The following is a 26,223-nucleotide window of genomic DNA, read 5'->3' as shown; positions in this document are numbered from 1 at the left end:
CGCCGCGGACGTTTCGCCGCGGACATTTCGCCGCGGACGTTTCGCCGCAGCCGAAAAAAGGTCATTTTTGAAAAAGCGTTCATTTCGCCGCCACAGTGGAACATTATGTAATGATAAAAAATGAAATCACGTTAGATAAAATTATAAGTATGTAATTAGAAAATTATTCACATTTATGACATTCGGGGTTGAGCCCCCAAACGATTTTTTTTCAGGTTCTGGGTTTCGGAGCTTGGACTTTCAATCAAAAATTTATTAGGTCTTGGGCTTGGATTGGGGCCCAGGAAACTTTGGGTTTGGATTTCAGGGCTCAATGTCCAGGGCTTGAATGAAGTGTTCAGGGCTATTCCGGGGGTTTTCAGGGCTAGAAATTGAGGGGTTTCTTGGAAAAGGGGCCTTAGTCTTTTTTTTTATTATTATTTACAATTTTGAATGTATGAAAAATTATTTTTTATATTAATTTCACCATATTCAGTGATACATATATTGAACTTTCTTCCATGAGAAAAAAACGTAAAACGAATTGGAAAATGTTAGCTTGTAATAAAATTTTGCAAGTTCATTTGAACTTATGAAAATCAGTGAAAAAAATAAAAAATTGACCAAGGCCCTTTTTCCATGGAACCCCTTAATTTCAAGCCCTGAAAAGCCCCGGAAAGCTCTGAACACTTCATTCAAGCCCTGGACCCTGAAAGACCTGGACTACTGCCTTCATCACAGAACATCTCTCATTCAGCACGGGGATTCAGTTCATTTCATGTATGAACAGCTGTGTATTTTGTAATACATCACCGTGGCGGCGAAATGAACGCTTTTTCAAAAATGACCTTTTTTCGGCGGCGGCGAAACGTCCGCGGCGAAATGTCCGCGGCGAAACAAATGGTACCCAATTTATATACAGGAAAAACGAGGAATTTTTTCAAACTCAATTTTATGGACTTTTGATCTTCTAAATTTGCAAAATAATAACATTTCTGATTAATTCTGATGATTATTCACTTCGATAAAAAGTTCTTAATCTTCTCCTTTTTTTGGTTCATATTTACAATATAAAAAAATTAAATTAAAAATACCGTACAAAACCTTCCAGCAAGAAAATTAAAGACCTGAAGTGGAATTATTATTACCTTTTGAGAAAAAAATACTTCCAAACTGAACAATTTCCTTTTTTAAAAATATTGAGTAAAAATAGGAAAAGGTAGAGTGAATTTTCAAGCCTTTTGCATCTTTATAAGCTTTCGACCAAAAACAAAACCACTTTCGACTGGAATCTGGCTTTTTAGCGAATTCCATGCCTATTGATAATACATTCATTGACCTGAGTTTCCTCACTGATTTCAACATAATAAGAAAGCCAAAATTTGCACATTGACATAACCTATCTTCAAGAGCTCATAAAAACCCACAAAATAGGTCACGCATGAATTCATAATAGTTTGCATATTGAAAGCAATCGAGTGACTTATGAAGATTTTTACATTGTAAATATACCTACAATGTTTTCAATACCTCTACGTCAAATAAATAAAATTCATTCAAGCAAAGTCGTTTTTCCGAATAAAAAAAGTATAGGTATCCGGTGTCATAGAATTATAATTTCCTCGCTAAGTAAACAACTTTTTCACCTAATTTTTAGGGCAAAAAACAAATTTTATTGTAAGAATTAAAAATAACTCGAGAGTAAACACGATGATATATGTAGGAATAAAGTCTATAGGAATACCCCTTCATGAGTTCGAGGAAAGTTCCGTATAGCACGAAGACCATCGTTTATGACTAAAAGAAACTGAATCGACAACGATAACCTAAACCAGAGATAATTATAATCAGCTGAGAAATTCCTTAATTTGGCAACCAAATGGTGAGCGACACAGATACAAATTCTACGTCACTGATTCGTTTATGACGCGTTTCAGTACATGGCTGTGGTCCAAGTACAGGCGAGGCGAGATGGATATTGAGGCAGTTTGAAAGCATTTTATTTTTGTTAAATTTTTCAACCGAGGTTCTTTAGGTGCATTACCTACCAGAGCGGCAGACGCAGTTTAACTTTGCTTCAATTTATGTTCGGTTAAGAAATAGCAACTTGAGCGACAACATGTATTTACCTAATGAAACTTTGAATAGATACACTGTTGCAATTTCCCTACGTATACACGTAGTCTATTGTTTTAAATCGTTAGTTACGTACTATTTTTATTTGTTTTTTTTTTTGCCTTTTTTGAATCAATAATGGACTCATATATGTGTAGACGACAATAAAACAAATTAAATTGGTTCAACTTTTATTCATCGCTTGCGCGCAGTTGACTGTACAGGGAAAGCCAGATAGAGGGAATTGAATCATCCATCTCACATGTTTTGAATTGGTTGACATAAAATGAGGAAATACCATGTCAAATAAATTTGCAATAGAAGCAAAATTGCTCAAGTTAAAAATCATTTGTATGTACTTACGTTAGACACGAGAATATTCGCTTTTACTATCATCCACTTTTTTTGTTTTCCAATATATCGTTAGTTCGTTACATCTGTGCGTACCGATTTACATATAGAAACATAAACGAAAAGGATAGGATGAGAAAAATCTGACTTTGAAATATGACACTTTTATTGGGAAGCATACGATACGCGTAGGCAAACGACACCATTATTTAAAAATTAATTAATGCACAGGATGGGAGTTGAAAAAGACACGGCAAACAATGTGAAAATAAAATAGTACTGCGATTCGTTCGATGAATGGCCTCGTCTGAATTTCAGATCTGCTTCTGTTTCATCCATCAATTCATCGAATTTTATTTGATCGAATCACAGATCGATTGAAATTTGCAAGTTGTTTCTATTTTGAATAATGTTTTTGAAACCTCAAATTTCAGCTTTCCAAATAGGAATTTTTACACTTGATTCATCACACCCAACCATCTATGTAGATAATATTGTGTAAAGGATGTCCTAATCTCTCACTGAACGTTATTTTTCGGATTTTGAGAAAATATAAAGTAAAGGTAAACCAATTCTGACTGAAAATTAACTAAACATGAGCGTAACCAAACCGAACCAAAGACCTTCTTTTTTGACACTTGAAAGTACGAAGTTTCAAAAAATTTCACGGTATGATACAACCACTTGAAGTGACCAAAAAGCTTCCACAACGTAGCTGCATATTTTTAGGGCTATATGTTTATAAACTTCACGTGATTGCTAGCTACCAGGCCAAGTAACGAATTTCACTTCAATTTTTCTATAGTACACGAAAGAAATTTTTTTATTTTTAGAAGGTATAATAAATCAATACGCGAGGGTCCAATCTTTTAATTCAATAATAAGTAAACTCATTTTTAAAGCTTCAATCTCGCTTTTAAAAATCACTTCGAAATTCATTACATACCCAAGTAATCTCTAGTAACGTTTATAAATATGGCCCTTAAAATTGAAGGAGGTAAAAAAATTTCAAACCAGACACCCTGAATGTCAAATTTTTTCAACAAAATTGCGATTCCGATTTTCAAGAACCTCACCTCTATCTACTATTATATTGTATTGTTGATTGCATTACAATGTAAATTGTATAATTTCTCACCACATTGCCGTCGCATCGAAATCTAATAAACCATCCGCAGAAGGATATTAAAATACACGTTTATATTTACCCACGTAAATAGGTAATAGGTATGTAGAGGTATCCGGAGAACAATCTTATCGCGAATGAAAGAATTTAATCTGATGACTTTTTTTTTTTTTTTTTGCAACGAGACAATTTCTAGCTGCAGACAAGGTTTCGATAAGGTTACCTTTAGTGCAAAACAAATATTTAAGCCATCGTTTATATACACCTATCATTGTACCTCGACCGCTATCTCTACCTATGTATAGGTTAAATATGCTGTAGTGCGGCCAATGGGATGTATTTCAGCAAGTAAAACTTCAAACCACACAGTTCCAGATGAATAAGTTATTGCATTCATTTCCGTTTTACTTATATCGAAAGGAACAATTATTTTAGTAGATGCAGGAAAACATAACAATCATAGTAAAAGTGTCCCATGTGTCGAAGCACTGAAGAAAAAAATGTTAAAATTACACTGAGCTATGTCCGATAGAATGAGATAAAATTGCAAATTTCTCAGAATACCTACCGATACAATCTGACGCTGTCGCTGGTAAATGTGATACCATTTTTTCTAGCTTACGTGTCAATTTTTTCGCGATAAGAGGTACTGATAGAAGTGATAATAGAAGCCTGACGAACTTGATACCTACGTAATGAATTAGAAAATTTCAAAATTATCATTCGTACAGCTCAACGACCGGCTCAAATAGTAACACAACTGTTCCCACCCTTTCTTGCTTCAAGTTCAGTCATATTAATTAAGTAGGTAGGTATCAAGAGTTAAAAACTTTTCAAAATCTGTTGAAGATTTTTGAATAGATAAAAATTGAAAAATTTCAGTTCCGCTTCTTCTCAATAAGAAATAAGCGAAGCTTCATGTTGATAAAAATTTCCAAATTAGTATAAAAAAAAACACGACTGAAATGAAAAATTTTCCAAAACTTAGAATGCTTATTGAATGACTCACCAAGCTATAAATAAGTACCGTGTATTTCCCTAACATAGGGCAGTGTTTCTAACTTGGGCCACTGCTTTATCTCAATAAATTAACTCAAAAATGATGTTTTCAAGTTGATTAATCGGTTCAGAATTTTTTATTGAAACTACGATAATCAGGAAAATACAACTTGCAATTCGAAGAACTTTTTCAGTCTGTAAATAAAAGTAGGTACCCTGGTACCTACCTAATTTCTGATGACTTCGAAATTTTTTAAATTTTGAACTTTTTTAAAATTTTCATTTCCGAAAGAAAAGACGAAGACGAAGCAATTGCAGGTATTACATATCTTTTAATTAATGATATTTTATCAAGATAGGTTTTTTTCCCAAATCCCAAGAACATATTTAATTCATAACTTCGTAATTTGAAAGGTTATTATCATAATTTTTTTTGTTGTCGAGGAACCTCTGGTAAAAGACAAATTTATTGTAACTAAATCGAGATGCAAATAAAATTGTATAGGTATAGGTACATAAATTAAAATCTTCTTTTAGTACAAAAATTATGCATTTTTTTGCTGAGTCGAGTTATCGAATCGAATACTATCGTCAGACCTTATCAATACACTTTACGATAAAACAGATTGCATCAAACTCCATAGAATAGGTAGGTAAACGAAGTAATTATTCAAATTCTTCGACTAATTACTATCATTTTCAAAAAGTTTACCAAAAAATGAACCAAATAATGAGAAATTTACGAGTGTGATTCAATTTCAAAGTACTCACACGTATCGTTACAACTGTTCATTACAAGCTTTACGAGTTCGTTAATTGCCAAACACTTTTCATATCATTAATCGATTTTTACCAACATTACCTGTCAATTAATCATTTTTTATTTTCAAGCAAAATATTTTTCCATTGTCAACGAATAGAAACAAAATTATAGTCGGATATTGATCTAATTTAAAATTCGTGTCGTCTTTTAACCTATCGAAGCGGGTAATAAAAGTCATAATAGGTCTTTAATGCCATCTAAACTCAAGTTAGATTTTAGGTACCTAATTTTGCTTTTTTTTAAATTTATTATTAGGTTCAGAATTGAGCAATGGAAGGTTTTTTATGGAGGGGGGGATTCACCTTGTACAAGACTGTGAAAGAAGATTCATACGAGGAGAAAAATAATCCTAAAAGAAGTGGAATCGAGGCAAAATATCCAATACCTACAAATTTTGCGATCCGTCATCCCATTTTAGCTGATTTTTAATGCTTCTAAATTCATATCTACCTAATTTATTATCAGCATGCGATCAAAATTAAAAATTTCCGAACAGTTTATGAATCATTTATTATTAGGTAATAGGTAATATGGGACATGAACTTTTTTCTTCCAATTTTAACATGCCCACTCCTTGTAATATTTTCAGAATGTTGGAATTCTCTCATAATATCGCAACATTTTGTTATTCGTAATGAGTGGGAACGATGTCATTGTACGAAAATGAAAACACGATTTTAAGCGAACTTGAAAGGGTTGGTGAGGGGATGCGGAGGAGGGCTCGTATCAAGAATCGGACATTTTTCATAAGAAGACCCGATTCCTAATCTTTCGGTGGAATTTGGTAGACTAATATTTTCATATCATCTTAATTTTCCTCATGTATCAAGTCAACAATGTCATAGAATAGAAAGATATCGAAGTATACGAAATTCAACACAATTAGGTGGGCACTGTATCTATACCTATCTGCACCGTTTTTACTTATTCTTTCAGTCTCAAAAAATTAAGAAACAGCGTCTCAATTTTCGGAGGAAAAGTTTCTCAAGGACTATGGCAATATAAGTTACCTAGCGTACCTAATTTGGCGACAACTTTGCTACTTTCACGCAGCGACCATCTGTGTCCGAATGAACTTTGAAAGTTATCTCAAAACAAAAACTCTCTAAAGACTACCCACACGCAGAACATACCTGAGGTGAGACGCAGTTTTGGCTAATGAACCAAAGGAAAAATTTTTTGATTGAAGATTTTCACGCAAGCAAGATCACTCGGTACCTAGTACCATAATACTTGCGTATTAATGTTGCATTTCAAATTACGTCAAAACGCAAAATTTAAGCGGAAAAAAACGAAAGATTTTCTCGAATGTCGAACACGCGGTAAACCATACCGTATTACCGTGTATTCAATTATATTGACAAATTATGCTATTGTGTTGGAAATATTTCCAATACCAGTTAATTGTCGTACACTAAAAAACCATTTCTTTTATTTAAAATGACGCGTTATTCTTCATAGACGAATATTATTTATTAATGCTGAGTTAGAATGATGAATATCACGTGAAACTTCCATGTTTTAAACAATTAGCCAAAATGTACGTACATGGTCATGCATAGAATGCGTAATTATTACAAGCGTCAAATATTACTAATACTGCACGATAAAGAGGCGTTTATTTATAAAACAACATAATTGATAAATTTATGATTTGACAGTTTGGTTAAATTATTCGGTTTAAACAAGTAAATATAAAGAGTAAGTCTGTGCTTCTTTTGACTATACGTAGATATACGTATAATAGTAATAAGATGCTTAATTCGCGCGTATAATATGAACACGTTACAATCGTGCTTGTTTTTGCTAAAATAAAATTACGATTCACGTGACTGAAAAAGCGGTGTATTGAAATTTACATTCTACCCGGTTCTTGACATTCAACTTTTGAATTGTTTGTAATGATATTTTCTCATTTCTGACGAGTGTCGAAGCTTATAAATTTATTCGAATCGTACACCGATGCTAGATTTTACCAGTAATTTCATCATTTTCACGTGCTTTCAATAAAGGCTTGATCACATGATATTACTTGTACATCAATCGTAAACAAAATGCTGTAATTACTCGCCATTGTAAGAACTAATCAAGAGTCAAGACCTTCGTAAAATGCAAATCGCAATGTTCCAAGTCGAAAGCGGTGTCATATTCTAGTCTATGCTAAGAATTGCGGTTTTTTTTTTGTTCCAATATCGAATGTAAGAAGTACCTAGGTGTAGGTAGGAAGAGGTACGTGCCTAGTAAGAATGGAAAATTTGCAAATTCCCGCAGCTATTGATTTGTTCGTCGTATTAAGGTATACCTATAAAGTAAAGTATTAAGTAAAGTACCTATCAAATGATTGAGTTATTCTGACGAAGTAAAGTAGCCTATTATTGTAACAATTACCCTGAATTATAGATAGGATTATTTGGTCAAGTTCACTATCGACTACAAACAACGTTTACCTTTTTTGATGTAGAATACGAACGAGTATTCCTGAGAAATATGGATATGGACGAGTGTCCCTATAAACGCAAACACGGAATCAGGGTTTTTCACGGTGGGAATAAGTGAAAACTGTGTTCTCACAAACAATAATTCATTTTTGAAATCGAAAAAGGAAAACATTATTAAAACTGGGTATCTATTACTATAGAGACAAATGACCAAAGCGCAAAACATTTTTTAATGTTAGATATACATATAAGAAAATATTGAAGGAAGAAATGGGACAAAATAGTAAATTGATGTAGATATATTACATATGTAGATTTTAAACATAGGTAACCAAATCCAAAACATTCACAAAAAAATTTGATGAAACTTGACAAAAAAGTTTAGGAGAAGTAGCAACACTTGATTGTAGGTGCAGGCAAAAAATTCAAACAAAAATCAAAACGCGATTGTGAAAGTACACAGGCAAATGTCCAATATTGCCAAAACATCAATTTTCTAGGTAGCCACCCCCCCAATTTAAATTAAATAAGTATGTCTCTACTTCTACTTACCTGCTGAGTGATTACAACAATCATCGTAAATATGCTGATTTAACATAGACAAGCAGTTTTAAATTTTTTTAAAAAGAGATTTTGAATTTGAAAATGGGTATTGGGTATTTGAAAAAATAAAAGGCAGAAGGTTTTCATTTTGCTGCACCAATATCTCTGCAGATGCAGTCTTCAACATCCACGTTTTCAATTCTTCATCATCAGATATGGATTCAAACAGGAAAATATCGTCGACTTTATTTCATTTCTGATGCTTAATTAAATGCCTAATGCAGAAATAATATCGAGAGATTGAAAAAAATAGCAGACACACAAATACTATGGACAGTTGTGAAAAAAAGAATGAAAAATATTGTATTTTTGCCTGATGGAAGTACCTTAGTCTACTTCTATGACAAATCAAACATGAAAACGTTTCAATTAAAACTGTAATCGCCGGTTCAATTGTTTTCAGTCATCATCTTTATTTAAGTATTTTTAATTTTTGGAAATTTGATGAAAATTTTTGTATTTTTTCATGTTGCTAGATACGTACTTATTCAATTTCACGTTTTCTCATTTAATGTGAGACTGAAAAAATTTTCAATATTAACTGAATAGGTTACCTGTTTTATTCTCGTATAGTTAGGTACCTACGTACTTGTTTAAAAACGAAAATTACAAAAGAGTTAGCACAAACTGATAATACAAGCGTTATCAAAAAGAGTTTTACTCCAGTTTTCTAATAAATTTCTCCGTTTGCTTCAGCTTAAGTAATACCTTACGAACTATTTCTCAAATTTTTTCCTTAAAATATTTTTTTTTTCAAATTTATCCAACAAAAATGGCATTTTGAAAATTTTTCACCATTTTTCAAGAAGATAGGTATGATCAAAAATTCACAAGCAAGGACGGAAAATATCACGAAAAAGGATAAAATTTTTAACGATTTTCCAAAACCTAAAAAAATAAATTTGAAGAAATTTCGCTCGGAAAAAGACGTAAGCTGGGCACTGAAGAATCAAGCAATGTCACAGCAACGTCGTAAAAAGCGAAAACCTGACAATTACATCTATTATACAAATTTCCATCGCCTACATATTTTCTTCGTCATTAAAGAGTATTGCAAAACTAAATGTGTAAACCCTACGACAATTTCAAACTAACCAATCAACAATCAGACAATCTTAAGTCTTGATACCTATACCTAGTTAGTTGTTCATTTTGTAATTGGGAAAACATACCTATATATTTTTAGGAACAATTTACCAATTTATCATAATTATTTTTCAAAAACTAGGCTGTATCATTATCTCATATCCGATTGAATAAACTGAAATTTACTCTAGTTAAATAGATTCATCACCTTGAAAATACATTAACGTGCAGGGCGAATTAAAGGATGTATTTATTAACAGCAAACTATTTTAACAAGTGTACGAATTGCAACAACAAATAAATTACAACGTGGAAATGCGCAAAAAACAATCTCAAAAAGGAAAGCACGAAAGTTATGTCCCTCATACGTATATATACGCATTATACTCAAATAACAATTCAAACGTTAGATATTTTTCGCGTTAAAAATTAACACTCGTTTGAATTACAGGATTTAAAGAAGGGGTTCGAAAATTCAAGTGGCTCACATAACCTACTGGGCTATTTTTATTAACGAATCATCAGTAGGTATTTACTTTTTTATTTTCATTTTTCATAAATTCATTTTCTTTTGGAGGGTCAGATGAGGTTGGGAATTGAAAATTTTCCATCCGCAATAAAGTATTACCCACCAGACGAAATATAGTGGGTCTCGTTAATAATTTTTTTAAAAAAAGAACCGGCGACTCATTCATCATAGATGCTAAAATTTACCCTCTAGTAAGCAATGTAAGTAAATTAGGTAATTAGTTGAAAGTTGGGTTTTAAAAAAATTCATACGACGAACCAATATAATACAACCTTAGCACGCAAATAAAAATCATTAAATGGTCATTTCACTTGTGGTAATTTTCAGGCAGGAAAAGATACGTATTATATGCATGTTGTAGCTCTAGGTGCTGTGATCATTCAAACACTTATATAGGTAGGTACCTAATTTTTTTAAAATCAATCAATATTAATGAATAAATTATTGATGAACAAAACAACTATTGTTATCAGTTTCATTAGATACAACTTTCTGATAATTTGAACCGCAATATCTCAATAATACTTGATGTAAGGTGTAAGGAAAGTACCCAGAAGTTGTTCATAAATATAACACACTTGATAACACACTATATGAACACTATAGGAAAACGAGTTCCTTCGAAAAATACTATCCACACTTCCAAAGAAAGCCAAAGCAACTGAACACAATTGTAGGTATTATGTACAACGAGTACGACGCCATCAACTTCATAAAGTACGTCATTATTAACAATTCACTGATAACAAACCAACTTGGAATAAGTAAAGTGAACCTGAACTTTACCATACGGTGAAGAATGAACCCACAATGGTAGGTAACATATAGCCATATCACATAAGCTTTCTCCCACCGCTAAAATAAAGCTGGTAAATGAATATGTACACAATACACATTACAGTGGAAAAATTACCCGCGTTTGGCGTTAAGAAAACTGCATTTTTCAAAAAACAACGTAATACAATATGTTTTGCCAAATATCGTATTACGATAATATAATTATTATTTTCTGCTTACCCTAAATCAAGCCTAGTTTTACCCAGAAACCTCGTGAACTAGATATAAAAATGATTTTTTTCTCAGCTTAAATTGAACGAAAGGTAATTGTTTGCGTAGTGCGTACAACTTAGAGAGTGGAGAGCAAAAAAGCCATTTTTATCCCTTGAATGTAGCGATGATAAACGTAGGTAATATAGGCATAGTCAAATGAAATATTGGATGGCAATAAACCATAACAAGATGTTCTGGGAAAAGTTGTGAATGGGCTAGGATGTACGTCACATTTTTTTTTTTTTTTTGGTAAATTGAAGTTGATGATAATTTATACATATTTTCTGCTTCCAGTACCTACTCAGCAATCATATTTTATCGATTCGTCATGATTGATAAAACAATAATTTTTTAATGGACTTGACTTTTCAATTGAAAATTTGAGTATAGGAGATCACATAGTTATAATTTCATTAATTCATCAAAATTAAAAATTCAGCAATCAAGGAAGATAGAAGGAGTTCGTTCAAAATTTCCGATTGTGCGTCAGTTTCAATTTTTTTTTTTTTGGAAAAATTTCCAATGATCAAGTAGTAAAATAGGTATCCATTTTTTGGGTCATTTTTTCATTCATTTTACTATATTTATCCATTTGGAACAGAACAAAACTTGGGTTAGCACTTAATTCACTTATTATTAGTTTTTATTTATTTATTTATTTATTTATTTATTCGTTTTTATTTTTTGGAGACTCGAGTATTACGATTTATTTATTTTTTCGTAAAAAAAAATTTTTAAATGCTCGAATTCTCCATTTTTAAAAAATTGACAATTGGAATGATCCAAAATTTTCTCATTTTTCATTCTTATCAAGTAACAGCTGCAAGAAAAAGAAAGGCAGTCGTAAAAAAAACGAACGCAACTAATGAAAATTATTTTTTTTCGAAGTTTTCAGTCATCTACCCCACATTTTGAATTTATAATAAAAAAATTTTCAAGTGAAAATATAATTTTCCTCTTTGGTTCAGCATGCACTTTTTTCCAAGAAAAAACAGGATCATCATCTTTGGTAATTACGTATCTTATACGATAATACAGTTGAACTTTTCTAGCTCTGGGAAAACGAGCTAGAAGTAGATAACACTCAAAAATTTGAAGCATTTCATGTTACGCCAGTTGCTTCCTTTTGCAGCTCATCAATTTTTGACATTATCACTACCGATAAAATTTTTATTTATCTTGTTGGTAAAATTATGAAATGCGACACAATAAGTTTAAATTAGAGTAGTGATTCAATTCTGATATCAGGTTTAGTTTTACCGCAATTACGTCAAAAAGTTTTGAAATATTTAGCACAATTTTAAAACTAGTTTAAAAATTTTGTGCTCAAAAATATCAAAAAAAAAAAAAAAATACCAAATCGTGAAAATTTTTAAAATGAAGAATGCAACATTCATAGCGAATGATTGTACGTTACAGTGAATGAAATTAATAGACTTATCGTTAATTACGGTTCAACCATGTCTAATTGGTACCTACTATAACGTGCATATCGTATCGGAAAATGATTCCAGTGAACCCGAACGAAAGTTTATCAAAAACTTACGATAGTTGGTTTAAACGTTATGCAAAACGAGATCTTGGAAACAGAAAGAAAGAAATTCGACGTACCACGAACGCTTTAATTCATATGTATTATGTTAACTTTCATCACGAGATAAACGGAAACGTCATCAGTCTTACATTACGTTGTTAAACAATTACAATAATATTTCAATGACGTTATCGAGTTTGCGCGTAGAGAGAAATTTACGTGTATTTTTACATCAGGAGATCTAAAGTCAATTTTGGCCGAGTTAAACTCACTTTAGAAATTATTTCGAAACAAAATATTAAACCATCTTCCAGACTTGTAACCAGATACGGCGTCGTAGATGGCAATATATGCTCCGAACAATTCAACCCCATAATACAAAATATGAATGGAAACTTGATAAATAAATCTGATGGTTCTAAACACGAATTCTTATAATGGGAAAAATGCCTACAAATTACATAAATATTTTCAATACAAAAATTTATCATAAAAACGTGAACTTTAGAAAAAAATTCAATTCTAAATTTGGTAGACAAGCTATAGGTAATATCTACCAAAAGATCACGAAAATTACTGTTTATCAAATCGCGTGTACATAAAGTATTTACGTATACTTTGTCGGGTGAAATTTAAAAGGTAATGAAGTACCCTTTCGATCAAATCGATGGAAAGATACCGTATGATAAGATTTCCCTGTACAACTATTCTTGGTTATTTTAGAATCAAAAAGATGATTAAAATCATTTTAAGGTACTTCTTATATTTGCACAAGGTTCAACCCAAGATCCCAAAATATTTTAATTGGGTATATTTGAAAATGATAAAATATATGTGCTAAGAATAACGTCAAATATTTCCAATTTGTTAGGTAGGTGCGCACAAAAGGTCAGAAAAAATTCATTGAACTCGTAAAGTTGTTAAATTTAAAATTGATGACATTAAAGTATTCGATTTTATTCGACGATGCAGCCAAATTGATTAGTACATTTACATATTAACTTTTTTCTCAATTTTCAAATTTTTACTTTAAACATTGCACTGCTTTACCCATCACATTACTCCTTTGTCTTAAACATGTGCACATTTTCAGGGGTTTCCAAAGTCTCAATTTTTTTTTAGTTGATAGGTATCTATCTAATCTCACGCATGAAGATACTATTCATAGCAATGGAAGAATTCTATTGAAAACAGAAGATAGAGAATAAAAACAACAAAATTACGACTTCATGGAACTCAAAAGATTCACATATGTCAGCTGTTGTGTTATTTCACCAGTTATTGAAACATTGTTACTATAATGAAACACATTTGATGAAATAAATTAAAATGTGGATCAATGAATAAAAACGAAAATAATTTCCATAGGTAACAAGGCGTATAAGTGGCAGGTAAAAAGCAAATATCGTAAATTTTTTATCAATTATTTCAACGTGCTGTGGAACAAACTATATACCCAATACACAATGAAAATACAAGAAAAACAGAATCTATATGTACCTATAGAGTTCAGTACAGATGCACACCTAGTTATAGTTTTTAATCACGAGTAAAACACGTGACTTTTAAATAGGGTTCCGGTATAATAGCTTCGGAATTAATAAAGGTGAAAAATTATTAATCTATATAAGAAAACAATTACTCCAAGTGATATTACTTTAAACAATAGGACGTAACGTAGGTTAAGGTGCATGAAATGTAATTCACCAGCTCAGGTAGGTAAGTTTGCACACAGTCAAATTAGTCACAACTGATAAGATATCCAACCGAGTGTTTATTATTAACTTATGACTTGGTCTACAATCGTAGCATGTATTTAAAGTACCTATCGATCAATTTTAGTCAATTCAAGTTTCACCCTTCCTACTTTGGCTCATTGCATTTTCTCGAGTAATTCTACATTATTATAATCATTTGCACACATAACATACTACCTACTTCCAACGATTTTAGCGAATTTTTTTTTTCATTTCCAGTTTGTACACCTAATGTAGAATGAATTAAGCAGACATTGTAAAATTTTACAGCTGGAAATCCGATTAAATGGCAATGGTTGAAGAAAAGTGAATAATTCATCGGTTATTATTTCACCAAATGTTAATTAACAATTCATTCATAGGTAGGTACGTACTTACAGAACAACTTTGAATCTCAATCTGATTTAATTACATCCCCACCAATTTTTTTTATATCGTTGTCATGTAACATGCACCTGACAATTGGCAGCTATAATTCATTGAGAAATATTTTTTCTTTCGAAATAACATTTCAGAAAGGAATTTTTGTCCGAGGAAACCGAACCGAATTCGAAACCGAAAAGAGCTCAAAAACGTTGAGAAAAACATGAATTTTTCATGAAATTAAGGGTTATCAAACCTATACAATCAATTTAAATAAATTGTTAGGCACTGGCTGTTGGCGTACCTACGTCAATGCCCGTTAAATCCTATACAATCAATTTAAGATGATTTTTAACGGAAGTTTGAAAAAAAAGGGTAACGCGACCCAGTTCTCCAGAAGGGAACAGTTTAATTAATAAGTATTTGCATATTCATTCATACATTATACTTAATCGATATTTAGAATTTAAATTTTAGAGGTACCGACAACACTGACAACAATCGTTTTAATATGATTTCTTCGAAATTAAGTCTATTACTTAAATTAATATCTTATTGTTTGGAGTGGGCATGGTAAGTGTTAGATCATGACAACCTTCAATTTTGAAATTTAAAAACTTAATCATTTTGATATGGAATGATTAAATTCAAGGAAAAGCATTATTTCCACAAGTTTCACGTGTATACTTGAAAAATTTCATTCGTCAGCTATAGAAATTTCATTCATTAACAGTTGCAAGTTCACGCATTCGTATAAAATATGGTACCTAAGAGGACCGGTGTGACAAAAAAGTTTTTTATTGATCGCAATGGCATTCTGTATTTTTACTTCTGACGAACTTTAACATTAGAGAACACGATAAAGTGAAAATGAAGCCAGGTCAAATTTTATGTAAAGCTTTTTTTTTCTTGAAAAGGATCAATAAAAAGTATTTAGTAGGTATACGTAGTAGGTACTAAGGTTATTTTGAAAATTCTAAACAAATTATTTCATTATGGATTCATTGATTAAGTACCTACGTAAACATTTACATCAATGAACTGGACATACCTGTGAGAATTTGAATGAACCTTAGTTCCGGTTTAAAATATTTTTCAACCCTGTGTAGAGCTAAGCATCGACGTAATTTATTTTCTTTCATTATTTATATCTATCGTGTGACGGTGTGAAACTATGGGAGCAATGTGCGTTGTAAATAGAAGTACTTGCGAACATATTACACCTATTGATTTCTATATAATCTACTTGCAATTGCATAAAAATAAAGAAAATAAACACTGCGATGCAAGCAACACAAACTTTCGAACAGGGCAGACAAAAATTTAAACAAATATTTTAATTAAAAACAATAAGACTTTTTATGAGATTCGCGAATAAAGGCAACACTGCATAAGAAAAATTCGAAAAAGATAGATAATTACGAAAAAATGTGTACAATAGTAACATTGCATCAAAAGAATCAACCCTTTCACGTTGCACCGCAAAGCAATGTAACCCGGAACCAGTTTACTATGAAACAGAACTGTTAACCCACCGCGTCTTTCCGTTCGATTGGTTTACCTCACCGTACCTCAACGTCCATAGCGCGTCACTTATGCAAAAAAAAAAAAAAAAATGCTCATCATTTTTTTACGTAGATACTTACAACATACATACCACTAAGCTCAAAATAGTCTCAAAATTCTTATATGGGAACCTCAAAACACCACTTCCATGAAAATCTCGAAATCGATTTTTCGGGCGAAACAATACTTTTGTTAAAACGCTACGCGCTGTTCGAAAAATAAAAAATATCCAAAAAGATATAGTTATAATATACCTAATAGAATCAGGATGCACCCCCAATAAAAAGTGAGTAATCGTTTAAACGCGTATAAATCGACTCCACTTTCGCCACCTAAAAAAAAAAGGAAAAAAATGATCCCGTTGAATTCGTAAACGTCGCAAATATTGCAACCTTTTCGGTAAAAACCATTCAGAGGGTGGATCAAAATTCTTACGTCACGGTTGCGTGAGTGACTGCTTTACTATGATCGTTGAAACAACAATAGGTAATACTTTCTATTTTATACATTCCCTCCATAAAACTCGTCACCTTATACGTACGTACAATAGGGTGGTAGCAAAAAAAAAAAAAAAACGACGAGATTGGCACACAACGTTTTACCAGCCAAGTTCAGACACGAATTTCAAGGATTAAAAGATATCCTTTAAATAACCTTAAAATTAATTTATGGTCGAGAACAATAAAAAAGGCAATTTTTATTAAAATTATAAGAAAAGTATTTACCTACTATTTTTTAGCATGAAAATCAAAGTTGAGTTTTAACCACATAATGCAAATCAGAAGTTTTTTTTTTTTTTTCTTTGCAAAATGAAACTATACGTAGCAATTTGGGAAAAGTTACATTGAGAAAACGTTAAACGAAGACTTTTCAAAATAACTAATAAATCATTGTTGCCATTTTTATTTTAATATAACCATCTGATGAAAATTACTCGTGCAATAATTATAGAGCGAATAAAGCAAGAAGAGGAGGTACGTCTTCCCAAGTAAACAATTTTATTTTTAAATGCACAGGATGACCTGAACAATTTGTCCAATAGAGTCGAGCTATCCAATTTTTGCTCAAAATATCGCAAGAACAACCTTCATTTACCCCTTTCCCTTCTAAGAAAAAAGGATCATTTCGGCAAGTGAAGAAATATCGTAGCCTACTCTATAATTTTGTTTCCCTTTATTTTTTTCGCAAGATTCATCGTTTTCTAAAAAAATCAAGTTTTTCATAAAAATGGATTTAAATGGAAAATTTTTTCGAACTCCTGAAGGGTTTCTAGTTTTTCCCAAAAAATTGATTATTGGGAAAGTTTTGTAAAACGTAGGGATTTTTTTGGACCTGGCTATGCGTATACAATTTTTTATTTCCATACCTCTAATCACAAAATATGGACCAGTTTTTCATTAAACAATAATTACATATAATGAACAAAAGTATTGGAAAATATTGGTTTTGAACTGTATCCTCTTGTTACCCACCTGCGTCCACTAAATCAGCCAATCTTACACACATCAAAATTTATTTATGAATTTTCAAAAAATTCTGATAAAACAAATCTACTTAGATACGTAAAGAAAAAACGTAAGTACCTAAAGCTAAAGCTCATTCGACACATTTTGAAGCTTGATTTTTTTCTAGAGATAGGATTGGGTAGAAAAATTGGTATTTAAATGATCAGAAATCATTTTTCACATTTTTGTTGAAATCTCGTTAAACACAAGCAGATATTTTAGAGATACCTAACCTTAAGAAATTTTGAAAGAACATGATATCCACTATACCCTCCCATGAGAATTTTTCTTCAAAATAAACACTTTTTCGTTGTTTTTCTTTCCGCATGTGTTCTCATTTTTTAAATAAATTGATAAGGGAAATTTTCATCCAGATTTTTTTTTTCAGGATGGAGTAGAGTATCATTTTTATTTCTCGATAAAAAGCCTGTTTTCAACGAAATCTTTCATCTTATGGTTATGGAAAAACGAATATGTTCTACACAATATGAAAATGTATCTCTTGTCGTAGGTACAAATATATTAAATACCGCGTGTAAAAAAGTTAAATCACAACTGATAAAATGTTGCCTTGTTTATATCGAATGAAATCAGGTTTATACCAGACAACTAGGTACTCGTAAAAATTCATTCATAAAGAGTATTTCAACTACTTCAGAGTTTCTAAATTAGGCTCACTTTTACGTATAAATGTGAAATTCCAATTTCAACTATAGGTATTTTTCAACATTTAATTATAACGTTGCACTTATAGCCAAAGGCTATTATGTGTATAACTTTTGAATTGAATCAGGTGCATTTGGTAATTCCAATATTTTTTCAACTGAAGAAAGTACAATCGTTTATTTTTTATGTATTTATTTTCTTCATCCTCGGCTTGTTCTTAATATTTTGAAAGTAGCTACGCTGTCGGCGAAAATAAATCGGGTGTCTTTGTCTTTATTTTTAATACAGGTCGACGACTAAATACCTGATAATTTGACATTATCCGTAAAAGTCGAAAAAACTATCCAGGAACACGTAAGTACCTACTACCTATGCGCAAATTTTTGCCACGGAGGAAATCGCAGATGTGATACATTTCAACGTAACTCCAAAATCCGAGCGATATTCGTGAATTTTTCAAAATTAAAAAAAAAAGTTTCTAAGCGCTTATCTATACGAATAAAACTGCATCTGAAACGTAGGAAGGAAAACCAATGTTGCAAAACTAGTCCACGGCGCCTTTCTTTCGAAAACAGAACAACCTAGTTTGAAAATCGAAACTCCGTTGTGCGTAGAACTCGACTAAAAACGGGGAAATTAACCTTGCACGAAGCCTGACCCGCTTTTCCAAATTCGATTTCGTTTCATACCTCGCGAAGGCTGCCGCATGTGTCGTAATCGCAAAAAAAGCCCCTCGAAATCTACCCTCGACAAAGTCAACCTATAGATAAGAGTACGTAACAAAAGCTGCATTGAGCGAACATCTTCTCTGTTTACTCTGATCACGTGCTTAGCACCTCACGCGGTTAATCGCAAATTGAGCGTCTCATTTTTATTATTCATCGTAGGAATACAACGTATGTAATTAATTACCAATCGTCTAGCTAATTTAAATTCATTATCGTAAGAAAGTGTTTAAAAATATCGCGCTAACAGATTTTTAATCGTAGATATCAACTTGGAACTTGGGTCATTTTGAAAATTTCATTTACTACCGATCATTTCCGCTGCTTCACTTATCTATTTTCACAGAACACAGCGTTTAAATTCAGTAAATTTCGATCGACGATAAAAACCCTTCCCCTAAGCCTTCGTCCGAGATACATTTTCGAATACTTTTATCTACGATTACGTAAAATAATCGTTGAGAATTCTAGAATATTAGAAAATCGTCTTTTATCAAATGACTTGTAACATACGAGCTCACATACATACATCTCGTTTAATAATTTTTAATGTAAATTTTCACGCAAAAAGAGAAAAAAAAGAGCAACATTAATTTTCCAACCGTATACATTTTGGTTTCTCGACGTAATATGGCTTCTTAATGATGTTACACCGCAAAAAAATTACATCACCAATTAATTTGCACAAAAAGTTCAAAAGATCGGAACTTTTTTTTCATTCAGCATTCTACGCACTTGGCACGTTTTTTCTTGGGCGCGATAATTTCGAAATCAAACGTGTCGAAATCTGTTTCACCTTTATTTTAAACCTATGAAAAGGCTCCGCGTTCGACGACACCCTCTTTTTTTTCAAAGATCGGCGAATGTTTCTTTAGTGTAGGATGGGAAACATGGTTGTGCATTAGAAGTTCCAGGAATTCGTCCTTTTTAAAAAGGTGAATGGCTTTGCTACGTGTACTCAAAACCCGCCAAAACATTCGCGCACAAAAGACACATCCAAAACGAATACAATACGGCCAGCATTTTGTGCTACCTGCGTCTAAATCGTATATGTATTTTTTCCTTTTATTTATCTATTTGTTGTTAAAAGTATAACAAAAGTCGAAGGATTCTTATTTTTTTTTCCATCCGTTAGTTTTCTTCAACCAGTTTCAGCTCGTTCCCGAGCAGGTCATAATACGTAAACCAAACATTTATGTAGACCTAAAATGTCAAGAACGCCGTAAATAATAATAAAAAAAAAATGTTGTACGTGCGGTACAATTTTTTTACACGTTCGTAAATCTCCATTTTATTGCTTATAAATAACGACAACGAAACAAATCTATATAATTTTAGTATTTCATTAGGTACGAGTAGGTACAATATACGATACCAATTCTTCAGAAAAATTCGAATGTAAAAAATCCCTTTGTTATTCCACGTGCACGTTAATGGGCACGTAAATACTTACAGTGTATTAAGTCTTAAACCTAGATATCTATACGTTTTTTTTCTATTTTTTTACGAATCAATACGTAAATAGTCTAAAATGCTAGTTGACCAATTAAGTTGATCACAGGGGGTTGGATGAAGCAAAAATTTAAGCAATCGATGACAATAACACATTTTTCTAATCAAAATGTTCAATTACCTCCTTTTTCTAGATACCTATAATTATTTTTTTTATTAAAATTAACCTCAGAATAAAAAATAGTTTCTATTATTTTACTAGGGAGGCTTCATTAATAAAATTATCAGATGTTTTAGTGGACTTGGATTTGAATTTTCGAAAATGCCAAATTGGACCAATTTCACAGCCCATCAGTAGATAAGTACCTATTTCGCAAGTTCCGGTAGCTTCACTCAATATTATTTTTTCAATTTTTGAATAAATAAAATAATCCCAAAAAATTCTATTAGACGTGGCAAAATTACAAAATTTTGACTTTTTTCTATTTAAAAAAAAAATGTGGGCAGATAAACTATTGCAAAAAATTGTTCAACTCCCTGCATGGCACAAAAAAATATTCTACATGGTAGTACTTCTCAAGTTGTAACATTTTTAGAACAATGCCACTCAAATTTGAAGATCTAAGAGGTTTTTATTTTTTTATCACAGAAATAATTTTCGAATTTGGAATAAGTACCTACTACCTACCTAAGAAATGCTGAAATGTAAGATAAAAAATCATGCAAATTTTAGGCTTTACTTTTGTGATATCGAAACGAAAAATAGGTAACCTAGATAATTTGTTTCATTTTTGAAAAAAAAATAAATAAAAATTTGACTAGGTATACCTATCTGAATGAATTTATATTTGGATTGGATTTAGATTTCGATTCGTTTTTGATGCCTACGAACAAAGCTGTTGAATGTTAATTAGGTATCGTTTCTGTATGTGAAGTCATCTTCCAACAGAATATGATAATTGATAAATCAGAGCAACTACTTTGCTTTTACAGCCTTGAGCTAAGCCATCAAAGAATAGATAACTAGATATCAAAGTACGTTCAAACAGTTTCGTTTTTGATCCTTGGCAGATGAGAACAACTGCAATATTTTTTCAGGGAAGAGGTAGATTATTTGTTGGAGAAGAGGGATGTCTTACGATCACGTTTGAGGGTAAAAACTTTCATTAACCAAATTACCGGTATAAAAGGAAACGAGAAAATCTCAAATTCATTTCTAAAACCGCAGCAATCAATATTTTGATAGGTAGATGAGAAAAATGAAATGCTTCACGATTTGAGATCATAACATGTAAAAGAATGGCAAAAAGAAAAAAGTTTCCAAGTGAATCGAATTTTGATTATATCTAAAGAAATAAGTAGGTATCTCTTCGCTAACTTCTTCAAATCCTGAATTAAAATTTTACACATGAATATACGTCAAATATACTTATTTAGATTAAATCGCAAACAAACGTAAACACTTTTCACGCAAGATCCAAGTCAAATTTGGCTTGAATTAAACATTTTGAAAACAACAACTCATACCTATCTACTTTCGTATTGGTACATTACTCCTAAAAAAACACACACGAAAATAAATTCTATGGTTTTATTTCTTCACTCATACTCGCACCACTGTTGATTAAAATTAAAACGCCAATTTTTACGATCGAAATAGAAATCGCAAACTCTTCGAAATAAAGCAACCATAATACAGAAGTTTAGATATAGGTACGATATTTTGAAACTTTCGCTAAACAAATGCACTTTTCACTACAGTTGCCAATTCTCGGCTGCTTTTCCCCCAAGTAAGCTATATATTTCCGCGTATTTTTAACGATTTTCTTACCCCACATAGCCACCGAATATATCGTTTCACATGTGTTTTTCATGTACCTATACTATATTACACAGAGACAGACACAGCACGCCGTTCAAATATACAGTTTAGCCGCGTTATTTAGTTTCATCGACACCGCCGGAAGGGTGGCGATTCTATTTTATCTAATAACGATTAAAGCTAATTTACTCTATAGGTATAGGTAATAATAGGTATACACAAAATAAACAATCGAGTAAAAAAATATTCCATTTCAGACGTTCGTCAATTAAACGACGTTTAAAATCGAGAAGTGATTTTTTCCCCTCTCATTCTTCTTCATCATCGTAAATCAAGCAGCGATAATATATAATTGTTAACGCAAGCGTAATTGAAAAGAAGCACTTGAAATGAATGAGAAAGAAAGAAAAAAAAAACAAAAATGAAAAAAATAAGCCTTGAAAAAAGGAAAAGCCTAAAAATGTAAGTCCCGTATACTACTATACACGTGCTCAACGCGTTAAAACTCGACCGAGTGAAAAAAGAAAACTTACGGCGGGTTTGTGGAGAGATACATTTTCTTGCATGTCAGCCATATTCTTGCTTTCTCATATATCGTTGCGTGTTGACACCGGTTAAAAAATGAGATCAAATAACAAATATCAAGATTTACAAAAAAGGAAAATAAGAATTTAATAAATATAAAAAATCGAATCGAGGGTATTCCTTTTTGCAGGCTAACGAGTTCAACCACGACCAGCGTATTCCGAACGGAAAGCAAAACTGAACTGAACTAAACTGGCGAACGAGGTTCTCAAATGTTTAAAGTTCGTTGATGCAAACGGTGGCGTTTAAAAACGAAGGCGACGCAGCGTGTTTCGACTTCGAGTGATTACGTCCGTGTAATCATAGCGGCTACGACGAGTAAATTATTTACACTGGTGGCGGTCTTCCTTCACAAAAATTTCTATTCGACAGTCGAATGACTCTTTTCTGCGGTGTGAGTGTGACTTGTGAGCTGAACATTTGCAATATGTTTCTCGCAGTCATTCGCAGACTAATTTTATAATTACTTTTAACGCGTTACCACCAGTGCGTCGATTGACTATCACACACATGTAGGCTGCTGAAAAAATAGAGTAAACGTGCTCGCTTGCTGCGCTAATTAATTCGATTTTTCCTGAAATGCTAAAATTATACTAATGTACATGTGTGAAGTACCTAAGTATATCTGCCGATTTCAAGTTGATATGAATAATCTACAACAGTAGGTTTGGCGATTCATAACGATTAATTGACTGATCAATTATTTGTTTCTCAGTATGTAGTCAACGAATACTTCTGATCGAAACATTCATCGATCAATCGATTCATCACCATTTCATCGAATACGTAATTCACTGAACTTTAGCGTAGGTACTCAATTTAGAGTACAAAAGAGCTGAATTTTCCCCTAGGTCTCTTCATTTTCATCTTTTATCTCTTCAAGATTTTTTTTTTTTTTTTTTTGAAAAAGTTTGGTTTTAAGCCATTTGGCAGTTTTTGCTGTAGATTTTCCCAACAATTCTCCTCGTCACTCTCAAAAAGTGTTTTTGTTTTGCGAATGATTTTTAATCAGTTATGAAGTTCGTTTATTTGCGATTGTTTCGGCAATCACGAATCATTAATAATCAATAATGAAATGATTACAAAAGTAATGTTCCTGAAATAAGATCAGACTCTAGCCAAAATCTTGATCTGATCAGGCAAATGGTCGTATTCTGGCTCAGTTTTTTCCTAGCGCAATTCAGATCACAGTCAGTGTCAAAACCTTGGAAAAATCGAAAATGGTTTTAAAAAAAGCAACCTGCAAGTTCCAGTTCCCCAGTTGAATTTTTCATTCAAGTCTTCGTTTTGGTTTATTAAATTTGCATTGAAAAATTTGTTTTCATTTTAAAAATGTCAGCTATTTCAAGATCTTATGAATGCATTGGAAAATTTAAATTTTTACTGTAGATAACTTTGTGGGCCCTCCTTCATTCAAATAAGCTGTCCGAAATTCGGCAATGAAGAGTGTATAAACAAGGAACGCAAATAATCAGAAAGGCGAAATCGTCGCTGACATACTAATTCCACGTAAGTCCAAAAAGTGAAATTTTTCAGGAGACACAAAAAACTGTTTAAAACGTTCATTTTATAAAAATTCCAGCAACTTTTCAATTTTATGTTTTATGGCAATACCTGGATGGTATTCGTCACACATATCATTACTTCAACATCAGTTAATTCAATTTTATTTAATGAAATGTGGACATACGAGGTTTTCTTGTAACAAAAACCTCGTATGTCCATGGTAATTCATGGCAAAAACCTCGTAAGTCCAGAGGACTTACGAGGTTTTTGTCCTAAAAAATTTGGACATACGAGGTTTTGCTTATTTGAAATTTTAAAACGGTCCGGTAGGAGCGCTTGTGCGTTGTTTGGACTTACGAGGTTTTTTCCATTCGATTCCTCGTGTTTTTTCCTATAAGAATATACAAAAAAGTGATTTTCGGTAAAAGCTGGACTTACGAGGAATTAGTATGTCAACGACGAAATGCGATATTAAAAAATGTGCTCAGTTTTGTTAGGCACGTACGTACCTACCTACTTTTATTTTTACTCAAATTTTTCATGTTTGGTTTATTTCTATGCAAATCTTGCACCCATAAGTATTTATTTCATTTTTTTAAACTTAATTCATTTGAATTTTTAAAAGCGACGTTTAAAATTATTTTGCTAAAAAGATTTTTGACCCAAAGTTGAGAAGTTCTAAGAAACTGACGTCTGACAATTTGGAAAAATCACGAATTCACTCTCCGCTCTCAAAAATGAAAATCGCGATGAACTTAAAATTTCCAAGTCGCCATTGCTTTATTTTTGAAGTATTGTTGTATATATATTTTCTTAAATTTTTATAATATTCCTGAAATTTCTCGACAATCTTGAATTCTTCAAGTTCCTATTTCAATGTTATGATGATCTATACCTACTTACATACTAAGAAATTATAGATCGTATGACTAATGAAATAGGCATACCAAAAATTAAATTCAATGCCAAAGTTCATAATGTTAAAAATTGAAAACCTGAATTTTTTGGTTAAAATACCCATTCGCGTAATAATGAACTACCTACCTAATTTTTTTTTATCGATGGTTTAATTAGATTCCAGTTTTAGTTTCAGGCCAGAATCAATTAGGGAACCTCATGAACTGTCTCTCGGAGATTTTGATGAAAAGGGTCTAGGTGCGGTGAGTTGGACTGTAATAAAATGTAATGTACAAGTTGGAAATTTAGAAATTACTTATAAAATTCGAGAATCCCTGCTCTCAGGTAACTCACAAAAACTATAATATTGCACTAAGTACGTTATTTTTTTTAGAAAATTTTGAAAAGTGATTTATAGATTTATGCAGGTATTTAAGTAAATTTCACCTTTTTTAATATCTAATTATTACTACTTCAACAGGGATCACTCAATTATTTATCTTGTTAAGATTGCTGCATATAGTGCACTGCATACTACATAAGAAATCATTCCGATTTCGGTATAAAGTTGATAAATAATGATCAAGCGTTTAAATTAATTGCACAGGTATGTATGTAGGTAGGTAGGTAGAGGTAGTTATTCGATTTTGAAAGTTTATATTGCAAAAAAAAAATCAAAATTACAATCACACAATTTTTATTCACAAATAAACTTTGATTTGGACGTAGTTAGCTGATGAATTTTA

General features: G+C 31.9%; 1 protein-coding gene across 1 annotated transcript in view; it reads right to left on the bottom strand.

The window, feature by feature from the left end:
* LOC135839937 (proton-coupled amino acid transporter-like protein CG1139) overlaps positions 1–23,474 on the bottom strand; it is a 34,418-nt gene extending 10,944 nt beyond the window's left edge. Inside the window, exon 1 of the mRNA XM_065356213.1 lies at positions 23,023–23,474. Within this exon, the coding sequence (XP_065212285.1) occupies positions 23,023–23,064 (42 nt within the window). The 5' untranslated portion in view covers positions 23,065–23,474. The remainder of the gene's footprint in view (positions 1–23,022) is intronic.
* Positions 23,475–26,223: the final 2,749 nt, after the last annotated feature.

Source organism: Planococcus citri, chromosome 3, assembly GCF_950023065.1.
Source record: "Planococcus citri chromosome 3, ihPlaCitr1.1, whole genome shotgun sequence".
Lineage (NCBI taxonomy): Eukaryota > Metazoa > Arthropoda > Insecta > Hemiptera > Pseudococcidae > Planococcus > Planococcus citri.
Note: the sequence above shows the minus strand (reverse complement) of the source record. Positions and strands in the feature narration are given on the sequence as shown.